The sequence below is a fragment of the Pteropus vampyrus genome, unplaced genomic scaffold (assembly GCF_000151845.1).
Source record: "Pteropus vampyrus isolate Shadow unplaced genomic scaffold, Pvam_2.0 Scaffold818, whole genome shotgun sequence".
Classification (NCBI taxonomy): Eukaryota; Metazoa; Chordata; class Mammalia; order Chiroptera; family Pteropodidae; genus Pteropus; species Pteropus vampyrus.
Window position 1 is genome coordinate 617156 of NW_011889599.1, and position 11830 is coordinate 628985.

At 52.3% G+C, this 11830-nt stretch overlaps 1 protein-coding gene across 1 annotated transcript; it reads left to right on the forward strand.

Moving 5' to 3' along the window:
- The first annotated feature begins 2551 nt into the window (after positions 1–2551).
- LOC105309692 (histone H1x) lies at positions 2552–4050 on the forward strand. Its single transcript, XM_011385879.1, has one exon. The coding sequence runs from the start codon at positions 3004–3006 to the stop codon at positions 3646–3648; it is 645 nt and encodes a 214-aa protein (XP_011384181.1). The 5' UTR covers positions 2552–3003; the 3' UTR covers positions 3649–4050.
- The last annotated feature ends 7780 nt before the right edge of the window (positions 4051–11830 follow it).

Below are 11830 nucleotides of genomic sequence, written 5' to 3' on the forward strand. Positions count from 1 at the left end.
GGACTCTGAACCATGTCTTCTATATCCTTCCCCATGGCCGGGGCCACATTGCCTGCCTGTTGTACCTCCCTCCTCTGATTTCTTCTCTCCTCCAGTCATAGCCAGGCCTCCCCAGGGTTCAAGAACCTTCCCTCTGCCCCACACTAGCTGCACTCCCTCACTGACCAGGTGCTGGGTGTCCCACTCATCTAAAGGAGGTTCCCTCTCATTTTCCCACCTACCCAGGTCAAATCTTCATATTTTTAAAAAGGGAAATCTGAAATCTGGACTGCATTTTTAACTGAAATAGCGTGATTTTTTAAATCCTGAAACTACTGTAGGTTTTTTAAAAACACTGGGTGAAGAGTCCAGCCAGTGGGTCTTGGAGTGGTGATCTTGACCTCTATGGTAGGAAGTCTACCAGTCTCCTCAGCTCTGCTGAACCTGTCCATTCTGACCATAAATTCACTTTGAGTGGGCTGCACTGTGACAGACCATCCCTTCCTTCTTGAAACTCCCTCCTCCTTAGCTTCCGTGACACCAGCCATACCTGGTTTCCTCCTTCCTCTCTGACCGTTCTTCCTCTGTCTCCAATGGAACAGCTTTCCTTTTCTACCATTTCCCTCACCCAGCATGCTGCTGCCACCAGCTCCAGATTCACATTTCCAGCGACCTTCTCTCCCATGATGGTGGTACAAATTTCAGTCTAGGGGGTGCCCTTGCTGCCCACACTGGGGTTCCATCAGGGGCATTACCCTCTGCTCTCCCTTTGACCTTTCAGAGACCAAGTTCATACACCTCTCAGCCTGTCACCTGGTCACCTCTCCACCTGCTTTCCTCAGCCAGCTTTCTTCTGGGTATCCCTGTTCCCATCCCATCTCCAGGTACTGTGGTTTACCCCAAGAGGGCTCCCATGCATCTCCCCAGTGTGACCTCTGCTCATTTTTGGAAGGATTCTGCTCCTGGGCAGACATGGATGGACAGCTGCCCCTGCACCTTGCTGTTTCTCTCATTCTCCACAAAGCCGGGCCCTCAAACCCGCATACATCTTGCATTTTCAGAATTCGAGGTCTTTGCTCAAGCAGTGCAGTCTCTGCAAGACCCTTCCCGTGCCTCCACTCCACAGGGCTGTCTCCAGGGCTCAGCTCAAGGGCACTTTCAGAAACCTCAGCAGTCCACTCAGGGGGTCCTTCTTCCTGGGAGAGGGGCTTGGCTTTCTTTGCAGTGTACTCAGTCCTGGGGGCAAAAGTCCTTTCCTGGCTCCATGCTCCTGAAACCCCACTTCCCCTGCAAAAAAAACCTACCTTTCTCAGCCTCAATTTCCTCCTCCTGGGGCTTATTCACTGGCTCTTCCAAGGGAAAATGGGGTCTGTGCGGGGACTATGAAAGTTGTGAGCGCCTACAAGAGAAAAAGGACCACCATGCTTACTCAGAGGGGCCTGCTGGGGCAGAAGGCCCCAAATGCACCAACTTTTACGGACCTCATAGCCTCCAGCTCTCTGCACCCTGGAACCCTAATTATCTAGCCTCCCGTTCTACCCAGCCCTCCTCTATGCTTGGGTCTCAGAGGACTGTTTCTTGTTTGCGTCCCCTTCATGTCCCCCATAGTCCCGAGACTAATCATATACTCCAAAAGGATCAGCTCTCCTCCCTGAGCGTCTCCCCGTGCTCTCAGCTTCCCCAAAGTATCTTCTTTGGCTATGAGATTGTCCCGCGCCTCCTCCGCACCCCCAATACTGGATCCAGCAGAGCTCACAGCCACGGTCCTTGGCGGAGGATTTCGCCTGGAAGCCGGAGAGCGGAGAGCCAGGAGAGGTCCCTCCAGGACTCACTCTCAATTTCCCTCCTCAAACAAAAGGGGGAGAGGTGTGGCCGGGATCTAAGAACAACTCCTCCCCTCCTCTCCGGGAACTTCCCTGGGGATCACGACCTCACAGAAGCCCACCCAGTCCCGCCCTGGAGCCGCCATTTGGGTTGGGATGGCGGGAGGCGGGGGGAGGAGTACCACAAAATGGGGTACTTGGAGCGTCAGCGGCGAGGGGTTGGGGGCAGTAATGAAATGTCTCCAAAGAGGCACTGCGGTCTTCCCCCACTTCCGACTGTGTGGTACCCGAGCCCCGCGAGGCATAAGACCGCTTGTGCACGGCTGGAAGCGGGCGGAGGCCCTCCTCGATGTCCCAGTTTACGTCACAGTGCCCCAGTCGACCACGTGAGGGCGTACCCTGTGTTAGTTCGGCCAAATTAAAGCTAATCCTAAAGGCAGGCCGAGGGCTCCCGGGACGCGTTCAGGGCTTGGGTGCCCGTAGCGCACTCTTGGCTGCCGGCCGCAAAGTTCAGGGCCGTAAGGCCTCCCCCGGAGCCCGCGCTATTCGCCCCCAAACCGGGTCCCCCCTCCTCTCGTGCGCCCATAGCCTAGGGTGCACCCTTTCGTTCCCCAATGCTGGGCCCTTCCTGGGCGCAGGGTGCCTCTTCGCTGCACCTCGGGCTCGGGCCCTGTCTGAGGAGCAAGTGTGCAAGTACAGCGTCGCCGGAGAGGCTCGGTCCGGGAAGCCAGCGGCCAGGGAAGGGGCTCCAAAAAGCACAAGTCGTAGCTGGCTCCGGACCAGGCTGTTGTTGTTCTCAACGTGGTCCGCCGCGGAGCCATAAAAGCGGAGCGGGGCGCTCTCTCCGCCAGAGCGCACGGTGCACGCCTAGCTATCTCTGGTGGTGTTACTGTCAACGGCAGTGGCAGCAACAGCTCCTTCGCGCCGTTTCTCGTTTCGGACCAGCTCCGTTCCGATTTCCTCTGCTCCGGCCCAGGCTCAGGCCCAGGCCCAGGCCCAGGCCCAGCTCGGGACACCCGCTCCAGCCGGCCCGGTCTCCGCCCCAGCCCTGCCGCCTGGCCCCAGGCCCGGCCGCGGCCGCTCCCGCCTGGAGCCGCCGCGCGCCCCCAGCCCTCCGGCGCCCTCTCGGCCCCTCGCCTTCCTCTTCCCGGCGCGGCCTCCGGGCTTCCGCGCCCCGCCTGCCACCAACCCGCTTGCCACCATGTCTGTGGAGCTTGAGGAAGCCCTGCCGCTGACTACCGCCGAGGGGGCGGCCAAAAAGGTGGCCAAGGCTGGCGGCTCGGCGGCGCTGTCCCCATCCAAGAAGAGGAAGAACAAGAAGAAGAACCAGCCGGGCAAGTATAGCCAGCTGGTGGTGGAGACCATTCGCAGGCTGGGCGAGCGCAACGGCTCGTCGCTGGCGAAGATCTACACGGAAGCCAAGAAAGTGGCGTGGTTCGACCAGCAGAACGGCCGCACCTACCTCAAGTATTCCATCAAGGCCCTGGTGCAGAACGATACACTACTGCAGGTGAAGGGCACCGGCGCCAACGGCTCCTTTAAGCTCAACCGCAAGAAGCTAGAGGGCGGTGGCGACCGGCGCGGATCCCCGGCGGCCGCCACTGACCCGGCCGCCGCGGTGCACAAGGCCAAGGCAGCGGCCCCGAAAGCCGCCGGCGCCCGGCGCTCGAACCAGAAGCCCGCCAAGGGCCAGAAGCCTGAGAAGCGCTCTCACAAGAAGGGCGCCGCCTCCAAGAAGGACAAAGGCAGCAAGGCTAAGAAGGCGGCGGCGACGGCGGCTGGGGGCAAAAAGGTGAAGAAGGTGGCCAAGCCCAGCGTCCCTAAAGTGCCAAAGGGCCGCAAGTGAGCGCGCCGGCCTGCGGGGTCGGCTCAGTGTTCGGTTTTTGTACCCCAAGTGTATGTAGTTTTGTACGGTTAGACCCTAGCCCGGGCCGCTGCGCCTGCTCTGAGTGCAGCGAGGGGCCCGGAGTCTGTCTTCCCCATCCCCCGCCCTCCGTGGTAGCGTTTTTTTGTTTTGTTTGCTTTGGATTTTGAAATGGCCCTGACGACGCCCCCATTGGCTCTTCGCCCTTGGGTTGTCGCTATGGTTACCGGCCTCTAGGCGCCAATGGCCAAGGCCTCTAATCCGCCCTTTCCGACTCCCTACGCTGCCCACCTTTGGGTGTGCGACAATCGCGCGGTGCTGCGCGGCTCTTCCCTTCATCCCGTCATCCTTTTGGGGGGCGCAATAAATTGTTCAAACCTTTGAGCCGCTCTCGTTTTCTTCCGTGTGGAATAAGGATGAGTGCGGTCGGCGTGCATCTTGGGTGGGATGATGGGCCCCAGGAGTCCTTGACACCCTAGATATGTAGTCCTGGAACCTGGAGTCCTGCACTGATCTATGAGCACAGGTGGGAAGATGCTAGAGATAGGCTGGTCTCGTCCCGGAGAAGGGGCTCCTGGCCATTAGGGGTAAGGGGAGCAGTGTTTTTTCAGAGTTTACTGATCAGGGCTTCTCAGCAACAGGGTACAGGGCTGGGCCTTTGCAGAGCCTAATTCTGAATTCTGTGCAACTGATGCGACAGAGATAGTTGAGATGTGGAGGCCTCTGTTAGTTAATCTCAGGTGCAGATGGGACTGGAGGGTTACAGAGCAAATTGGGAAGAATGACCCCCCAGCCCTGCACTAGTTTGTCCAGTTGGGCAGGAGGCTGAGGCCCATTCTGACATGGTCCTATGAAAAGACAACCCTGCAAAACAGATTTTAGATAACCCTAAAACCTAGAGAATGTCCTAGAACTGGAGTAGTACAGTATCAAGCAGGACAGGCCTTGTCTGGGGTTAGGTGAGAAATGCAGGGTATCTTTTGGTCCCTGTGTAGGAACTAGAGGTAGTTGGGGAAAAGGGCCATAATTTGGGAGAGGGGAGGGAGCACCAGTGGAGAAGAGCCCTTGGCCTACTGGTACCGCTGACCTGAGCCTAACAGCTACTAACATCCCCTGGCATACCCGCTGGGGCCACAGGGTACATCTCCACAAACACCCGCCACCCTGAAGACCCTTCCCACATGGGGCAAGTGGCCATTCCACTTCGAGTTTCTTCAAATCTTGCTAAGGGCTCCTCCCCACTGCTACCTACCTCGGGACTACAGGGCCAGGAGCCAATGTGAGTCTTACCTGCTTTGTTCTGTGTTGGGCCCAGAGAACACAGCAGTGGTTAAAACCACCACAAGTGCCTGCCCTGCAGTGGGCCAGGGCTGACAGCCCCACCTACTCTGCCAGCCCCTGTCCTGGCCATTTCCTGATAAGTAATAGCTTCACTTACTTTGTAGTTTTGATTGGGGGTTAATGTGCCTGGCGCCCTGCTACAGGGTCATTGTGCTAGCCCAGGTACTGTCCCATATTGACTGCAGGGCCAGCCAGTAGGCCCCAGCAGCTAGAGACCATGAGAGGCCTCAGCCTCAGGATTCTGAGGCATGATGCTCCTGACCAGTTAAAAGTGATCCCTCAGATTCCACCTTCCTGAAACCAGAAACTTAATGGCTCACCCCAGTTATCTGTCAGAATCTGAGGCGGGGGGCTAGGACTTTGCTTTCTGATCAGCTCCCAGGTGTCTCTTGAGGTTCAGAGAGAGGACGGGTTACTGCAGGGGATCCCAGCACTTGAACACTGTTTCTTCCTGCTCAACAATTCACCCTGAGCTTCAGCCCCTTGGGGCCATCCCACCCCCAACCCTGCTGACCGTCTGTCCTTTGAGGACATCCCGTGAGTTCCAAGGGCTCCCCAAGTACCCTTCAGGTTATCTGTATTCTGCAGTGCCTTTTCATATTTCCCACCAAAGTCCTCCCTTTGCCGCTCACACCTCCTGGCTCTCCCAGTGGCCTCCTGGTTGGATGATGCTGTACCCCTCTCTCCTGTCACCTACTTTCTATACCTTGATAACTTGGGCCCCTGGCTGGCTGGCTACTTCACCCTAAGGCCTGCCTCCTCCAGAAGTCCTGAGGCACCCCATGGACCAGCCCTTGGGGGCAGGCCTCTGAAATCTTCCGATAATAAAGAACATTTTAATTTTCCTCTGAGGACCCATCCACCCTACTCTCAGGACACATGGCTCTGGGAGTCTGACCCCTTCAGTCTCGGGCATGATTGCATGACTCAAAAATAGCCAGTGAGTGCTGAGTTAGTTGTTCACTTCACCACAATGATTGGGTCAGAAATGGTTTCTTGACCCTTGTAGGTTCAATGAGAGTCAATCCTGGGACTTTTCCTGGTACTACTGAGAAAGAATGCTCTCTCTACCAGAATCACTAAAGGTGGGGATATAGGGCCAGAGTTCCCAGTGGCCATCATGCTCAACACATAGGGAAAACCTACCTGGAAAAGGAGCCAAGACAGAATGTCAGAACCCAAAATGGAGAAACAGATACCTGAGGACATGAATGGAGCCTCTAGATCCAGCAGTGCCTGAGGCTACTTTAGACCTGACTGCCATGTGACCTGATACATTGTTTTTAAATAAGCTAGTTTGAATTGAGTTTCTGTCACTTGCAATCTGGTCTCTCACTCCTTTGACTCTCTTTACCTTCCCATGCTCACGACCTGACTTTGTCATCCCTTCAAATTGCTCTTCTTCTAAAACCACTCTTCAGTATCTCACTCCCTATCCTCAGGCCCCTCCCCTCTCTTCCCAGCTTGCTCCCTCAGGCCCTTTAGTTGAGTTGCACCTCTGCGGGTGGGTCCCGCATTTCTAACATGCACCCCAAGTTGAAAGACAGATGGCTGTAACCAGCCCCATGTAAATGCTCAGTGTGTGCCAGGAACTCTGAGGAAGGCTGCACAGGCCTCATCAGCCTCATGACAGCCCCAAGGTGTTTGAAAGCCCGTCTTACTGGTATAGGTACTGAGACTGGGAGACTTTATTTTCTGCTATGACACTACACTCAGCAACTTCATAGAGCTGGGGAGCTCAGGGTAGATCATTTACCTACTGTGTCTCTTGGACTTGGTTTCAAGGAACCTCAATTCCAGATGAACGTTGAAGGCCCATAACACTGCAAGGCCCAGGAGGACGGCTTCCCGGGAGAGGTGACCTCAGTGCAGCAAGGAGGCAAAGGGCAAGGTATGTAGCAATGGCTCAGTCTGGGACACCTCTCAGCACCCACTGATCAAGAGGGAGGTCCAGTGGAACCAGGTCCCAGAGGCTGAGGTCAGCATTCTGGATCCGGCCCCATCATGGTCTTTTGGTCTGGGGCAAGATTGTTTTTCCCAAGCTTCAGTTTCTTCATCTATAAGCAGAGCCATAGATGATTTCTTTTATTTATCTTCTGACTAGGGAGGGTCTGAACACATTGCTTCTGGCCAGGATCTCCAGATTTTCCTGCCTCCATCACTTGCATCCCCCCCTGTGTATAGCGCTCTCTCCTCCTGCCTCCCTGTGAATCTCCTCAGGATCTCAGATATACCTTTGGAGTCCCTAGATCCAACTTCTCCCTGGCCCCAGGACAGCCCTGCTAGCCCTGGAAGGGCCCCTTTCCAGTCTATGAAGCTTTAGCAACCCATCAACTTGACTCTTGGGGACCAACCTAGCCGAACCTGTCCCTCTGCCAGGCAGGGCTTAGCACTGAGCACAAGATCTGTTGGGGAGGTCTGAGAACTCAGCACAAAGAGCACTGACGTCTCTGTGCCCTGGCATCAGACCTTGGATGATGTGGCCAGAGGCAGGTCTATCAGTCATGAGGCAGCAACTGCTATTGGGGCCACTTGCAGTTGCAAAATGGGCACAGTGACACTTACAGAGGTATTGGGAGAACAGATTGCAATTTCCTATATCAAGGGCCCAGTCCACAGCCATTCATTCAGCACATACTGACTGAGCAGAGGCAGGGACGGGGACCTATCAGATCTGCTCCCTGTTCTGGAAGAACTCAGCCACATGCAGGAGGACATTTAAACCAGCAGATCTTGGAGTAGGGACATTTCAGGCTGGAGCAGCACTAGCACAGGACCCCCAAGTATGGGGAAAGCTCCTGAGTTTGGGGAATGGTGAAAGCAATGAGTTGACTGACAGATTGTGAAGCAGGAATAGTCAGCAGGGCTCCAGGTTCCTGTATCAGAGTTCAACAAAGAAACAGAACCAGAAGGAATATAGGCACATACACAACCACATATTCAATTTACTACAGGGGACTGGCCTGCACACTGTAGGGCTGATTAACAGTTCTGTAAGTCTGAATCTCTGTGACTGATGCTGGGGCTTGAGGTGCCCAGACAGGAGGTGAAGATCACAAACAGGCTGAAACCAACTAGCACAAGCTGGAACCCCAGAATGGACTAACACCTGTGCCCATTCTTATTGACTCTGACTTTGGTGATGAGGGTATCCTACAGAAGCAAAGGCCCTTTGTCACAGAGCTAACCATGCATACACCTGGCTAAGGGTTCAGAAAATCTGAAAGGGAATCCAGGGAAACAGAGTAATTGAAGGCCTAGGTGCTGCTTCACACCAAAGAGGTACATCAGTGGATCAGCAACCAAAATGGTTGCTTCCTCTCTACTCTGGCAAGTATCTGCTTTGTGACCCTTCCTAACAGGAAACATACAGGTTAAGAGAGTTCTGAAAAATGTAGTTCAGACTAGCAAGTTGACATTACAAAGCCATCACAGTTCCTCATTATAAAATTAGGTCTGTGTGTGATGAGGGTAAGGAGAGACTAGACCAGGGTCTCAAACACAGAGGTGCACAGGCACCAGGCCAGACAGGGCATTCTGGCCAAGTGGAGGACACAGATCCCACCTGAATTGGAGTAGTGACTACCCAGTCCTGCTGATTGTTGCCAGGCAGCATTGTGGCTCAATATGGCCAGAGCTTTTCATTTTTTCAGACCATGTCAGAAGCACCTCATGAAATGTTTCTACGTGCCCCCTCCAGAGGCAGGGGACGTGGCCTGTGCCATTCAGGGAGGCCTGGGGGAGGGTGCTTCAGCCTGGCAATGGTTTCACAGGAGGCTCAATCATATGAGTCACCTCTCAAGAATTTTTTTATGTGAAAACTACAAACTTTAATTTTTTGTGTGAAACCTCCCACTTTTAAGATGTATGCTTAAAAAAATATTCTAGCTCACATCCATTAGGATGGCTGCTATAAAAAAAACAGAAAATAAATGTTGGCAAGGATGTGGAGAAATTGAAACCTTTGTTCACTGTTGGTGGGAATGTAAGGTGGTGTAGCTGATGTGGAAAACTGTATGGAGGTTCCTCAAAAAATTAAACAGAATTACCATATGATCCAGCAATTCCACTTCGAGTACACATCCAAAATAATTGAAAGCAGGGTTTTGAAGAGATATTTGTATACCCATGTTCATTGCAGCATTATTTACAACAGTCAAAATGTAGAAGCACTCCAAGTATCTATCAACAGATGAATGGGTAGACAAAATGTGGTATATATGTATAGCCCTAAAAAGGAAGGAAATTCTGACACATGCTACAACATGGGATGAATCCTGAGGAAACTATGCTAAATGAAATAAGCCAGACACAAAGACAAATACTGTATAATTTTATATGAAATATCTAGAATCAAATTTATAAAAAGTAGAATGGTGGTTGACAGGAACTAGCTAGGGGGAGGGGGAATAAGGAGTTGGTGTTTAATGGGTACAGAGTTTCACTTTTGCAAGATGAAAAAGTTCTGGAGATTGGTTGCACAACGTGAATATACTTAATATTATTGAGTTATACACTTAAAAATGGTTAAGATGGTAAAGTTTATGTTATGTATATTTTGCCATAATTAAAAATAAATGCCATATGGGTGAAACAAAATCATGTATGAGCTCAATGTGACCTCCGGTCTCTCCTTTGAGATCACTCAGTTTGATCTTCTATAAGGGCCCTTATGGCTGCTTCACGAGACAAGAAGCCCTGGATGGTGGTGTCCTCAAGGAAACTGAATCAAAGGAAGCCATAAAGTGGTGAAAGCCAGAGACCCAGCCATCGGTCCTGAGGGTCCACACCATGGGTAACAACCTCTCCACAAGATTGTCATTAGGATCCCAGACCCTTGTGTAATGCACCCTACCCTACAAATATGTGCTTCCATAGGTCTCATTTCTCACTCACCTTCTCTTGCCTCTCTCTCAGCTCCAATCTTTCTTGTGGCTGCCTCCGTTATGGGCCAGGAGTGTGGCACTGCGGCCTTGCCCCAACCTGTCTGCCTTTTAAAACGTGTTGTTCAGCTTGATTGTCCAACCCGTTTCACTGATGCCTCCAGCTCCTCCAAATAGTCCTCAAGCTTCTGCTGCCCACTGAGAGTTTTGCTTGCAGAGCCTGCAGCATGCCTCTCTTCCCTGGAGTCTCAGGACACAAGGGAGAGGAGATTCCTCATCTATCTCCATATGAGGGACACCAGCCCAAAGGTACGTTCTGGATCTCCAACAACCAGCATCTGTTCCTCTGGAAGTTCAATTGTGAGTACCCACTCTCCTGATTCAGAGATGGGCAAACAAAATGTCAGAGAGAACAAGGACTTAGTCAGTTTTTCACATACTGGGAACCCTCTCATACAACCTGAGCCGAAGCTCCTTTCCTCAAGGAATGAGGTTCTACCCTTCCCATCACTTGCTCCTTCCTCTGGTTGAGGGGAGGGAGGGTGAACAGGCCCAGATGGGAAGCTAGGAGTCTGAGGCTACCCATTCCTTTCTCTGGTTCCCACCACCAGCCTGCCCTTTAGGCTTTCCAGGTAGCAAGCATGATCTTGTCCAAATTCTCCAAGATTAGATACCCCTCCCAGGCCAGGAGCCCCTTGGATTTGTTCTCAACTTACCTATGTGAAACTGTGTACCTTTGGCCAAGCCCCTCCCTTGCCTAGGTCTGTTCTGCCTCTATACAAAGCAGGGTTGAGCTTTAAGCACACAAGCTTATCACCAGGAGATGGTTCCAGTCGAACAGCAGACATGAATGGAGGATGGACATCTGTCTATGAGGACCTGAAGTGCTGGGGACCATCTGCCTCTTCTAAGGATAGAAGAATTCCCTAAATTAGGCCTGGAATCAAGCCTGGTAACTGCACCAGTAGGACGGGAGTGAAGACGGGCTGCCATCTGGGAGCCTAGCCCAGGGACAAGACAGCCATATACTGGAGCTGTCCCATTTGCCCCAGAAAAAGCTGGGGTCCTGGCTTGATGGGCTATAACCAAGCAGGTGAAGGCTGCTTTGTTTGTCCCTGAGATTTGTTCTTTAAAAACAAAGGACAGGATTACATGCTCCAGTGCTCTAGTAAGCAAGATTAAGTATTTGCAAAAAGTGGGAAAATGGTGATTCGCATGCTCATGAAGCAAGTGAAAATTTGGAGAGCAATCTGGCAATACCTAGTAAAGGTGATGACCCAGATTAAAAACAAAACTGCAGAATGAAATGTCTAAGATACCATTTATGTAAATCTGAAATCACAAAATATGATCTCAGATATAAGAATGTGCTTTTAACATCACGTTTAGGTGAAAGTATAAATATCTGAGGACAGTTTATTCTTTCATGTTAAAACGAAAAGACCCTACCAAACTTAGTTACCCTGACAATGGGGAGATTAGTAATCAAAAATAAAGGGAATTTAATTTTTGTCGCTTATTAAACCTGAATCAAGTATGACAAAAGCCATAACGGTAACTTATATGTATTTTTAATATCTCTCAGTAAAACCACCAAAACTCCATGCACATCAACTCAAACAAAACTGGGTGTCGTGGTGAAACCATCCCTGGCCTCAGTGCAGGGTGCCTGAGTACAACCACTAGCTAATCTTGCCTCCTCAACCAGAAGGGCAATCTGACAAGGAACTTAGAGCCAAGGCAGGCTGGGCGGGTCACTGCAGGGGTCAGGGGCAGAGATCCCCCTACCTCCAGTCTGGGCTGGCTCCCTGCAGGGCCTGTGTGAGGTGCCAAAGCTGCCCTTTAATTGGTGGAAATCCTGATCCCTGATTTGCATAGGGCCTGGGCCAGTGCCTCATCTGGGTGGTTCAGTGGCAGCAGGGGGCCGGCACTCGCTCTGT

What these genes read in the sequence shown, in the direction of transcription:
- LOC105309692 (XM_011385879.1), top strand. Translation starts at nt 3,004, where the DNA reads ATGTCTGTGGAGCTTGAGGAAGCCCTGCCGCTGACTACCGCCGAGGGG.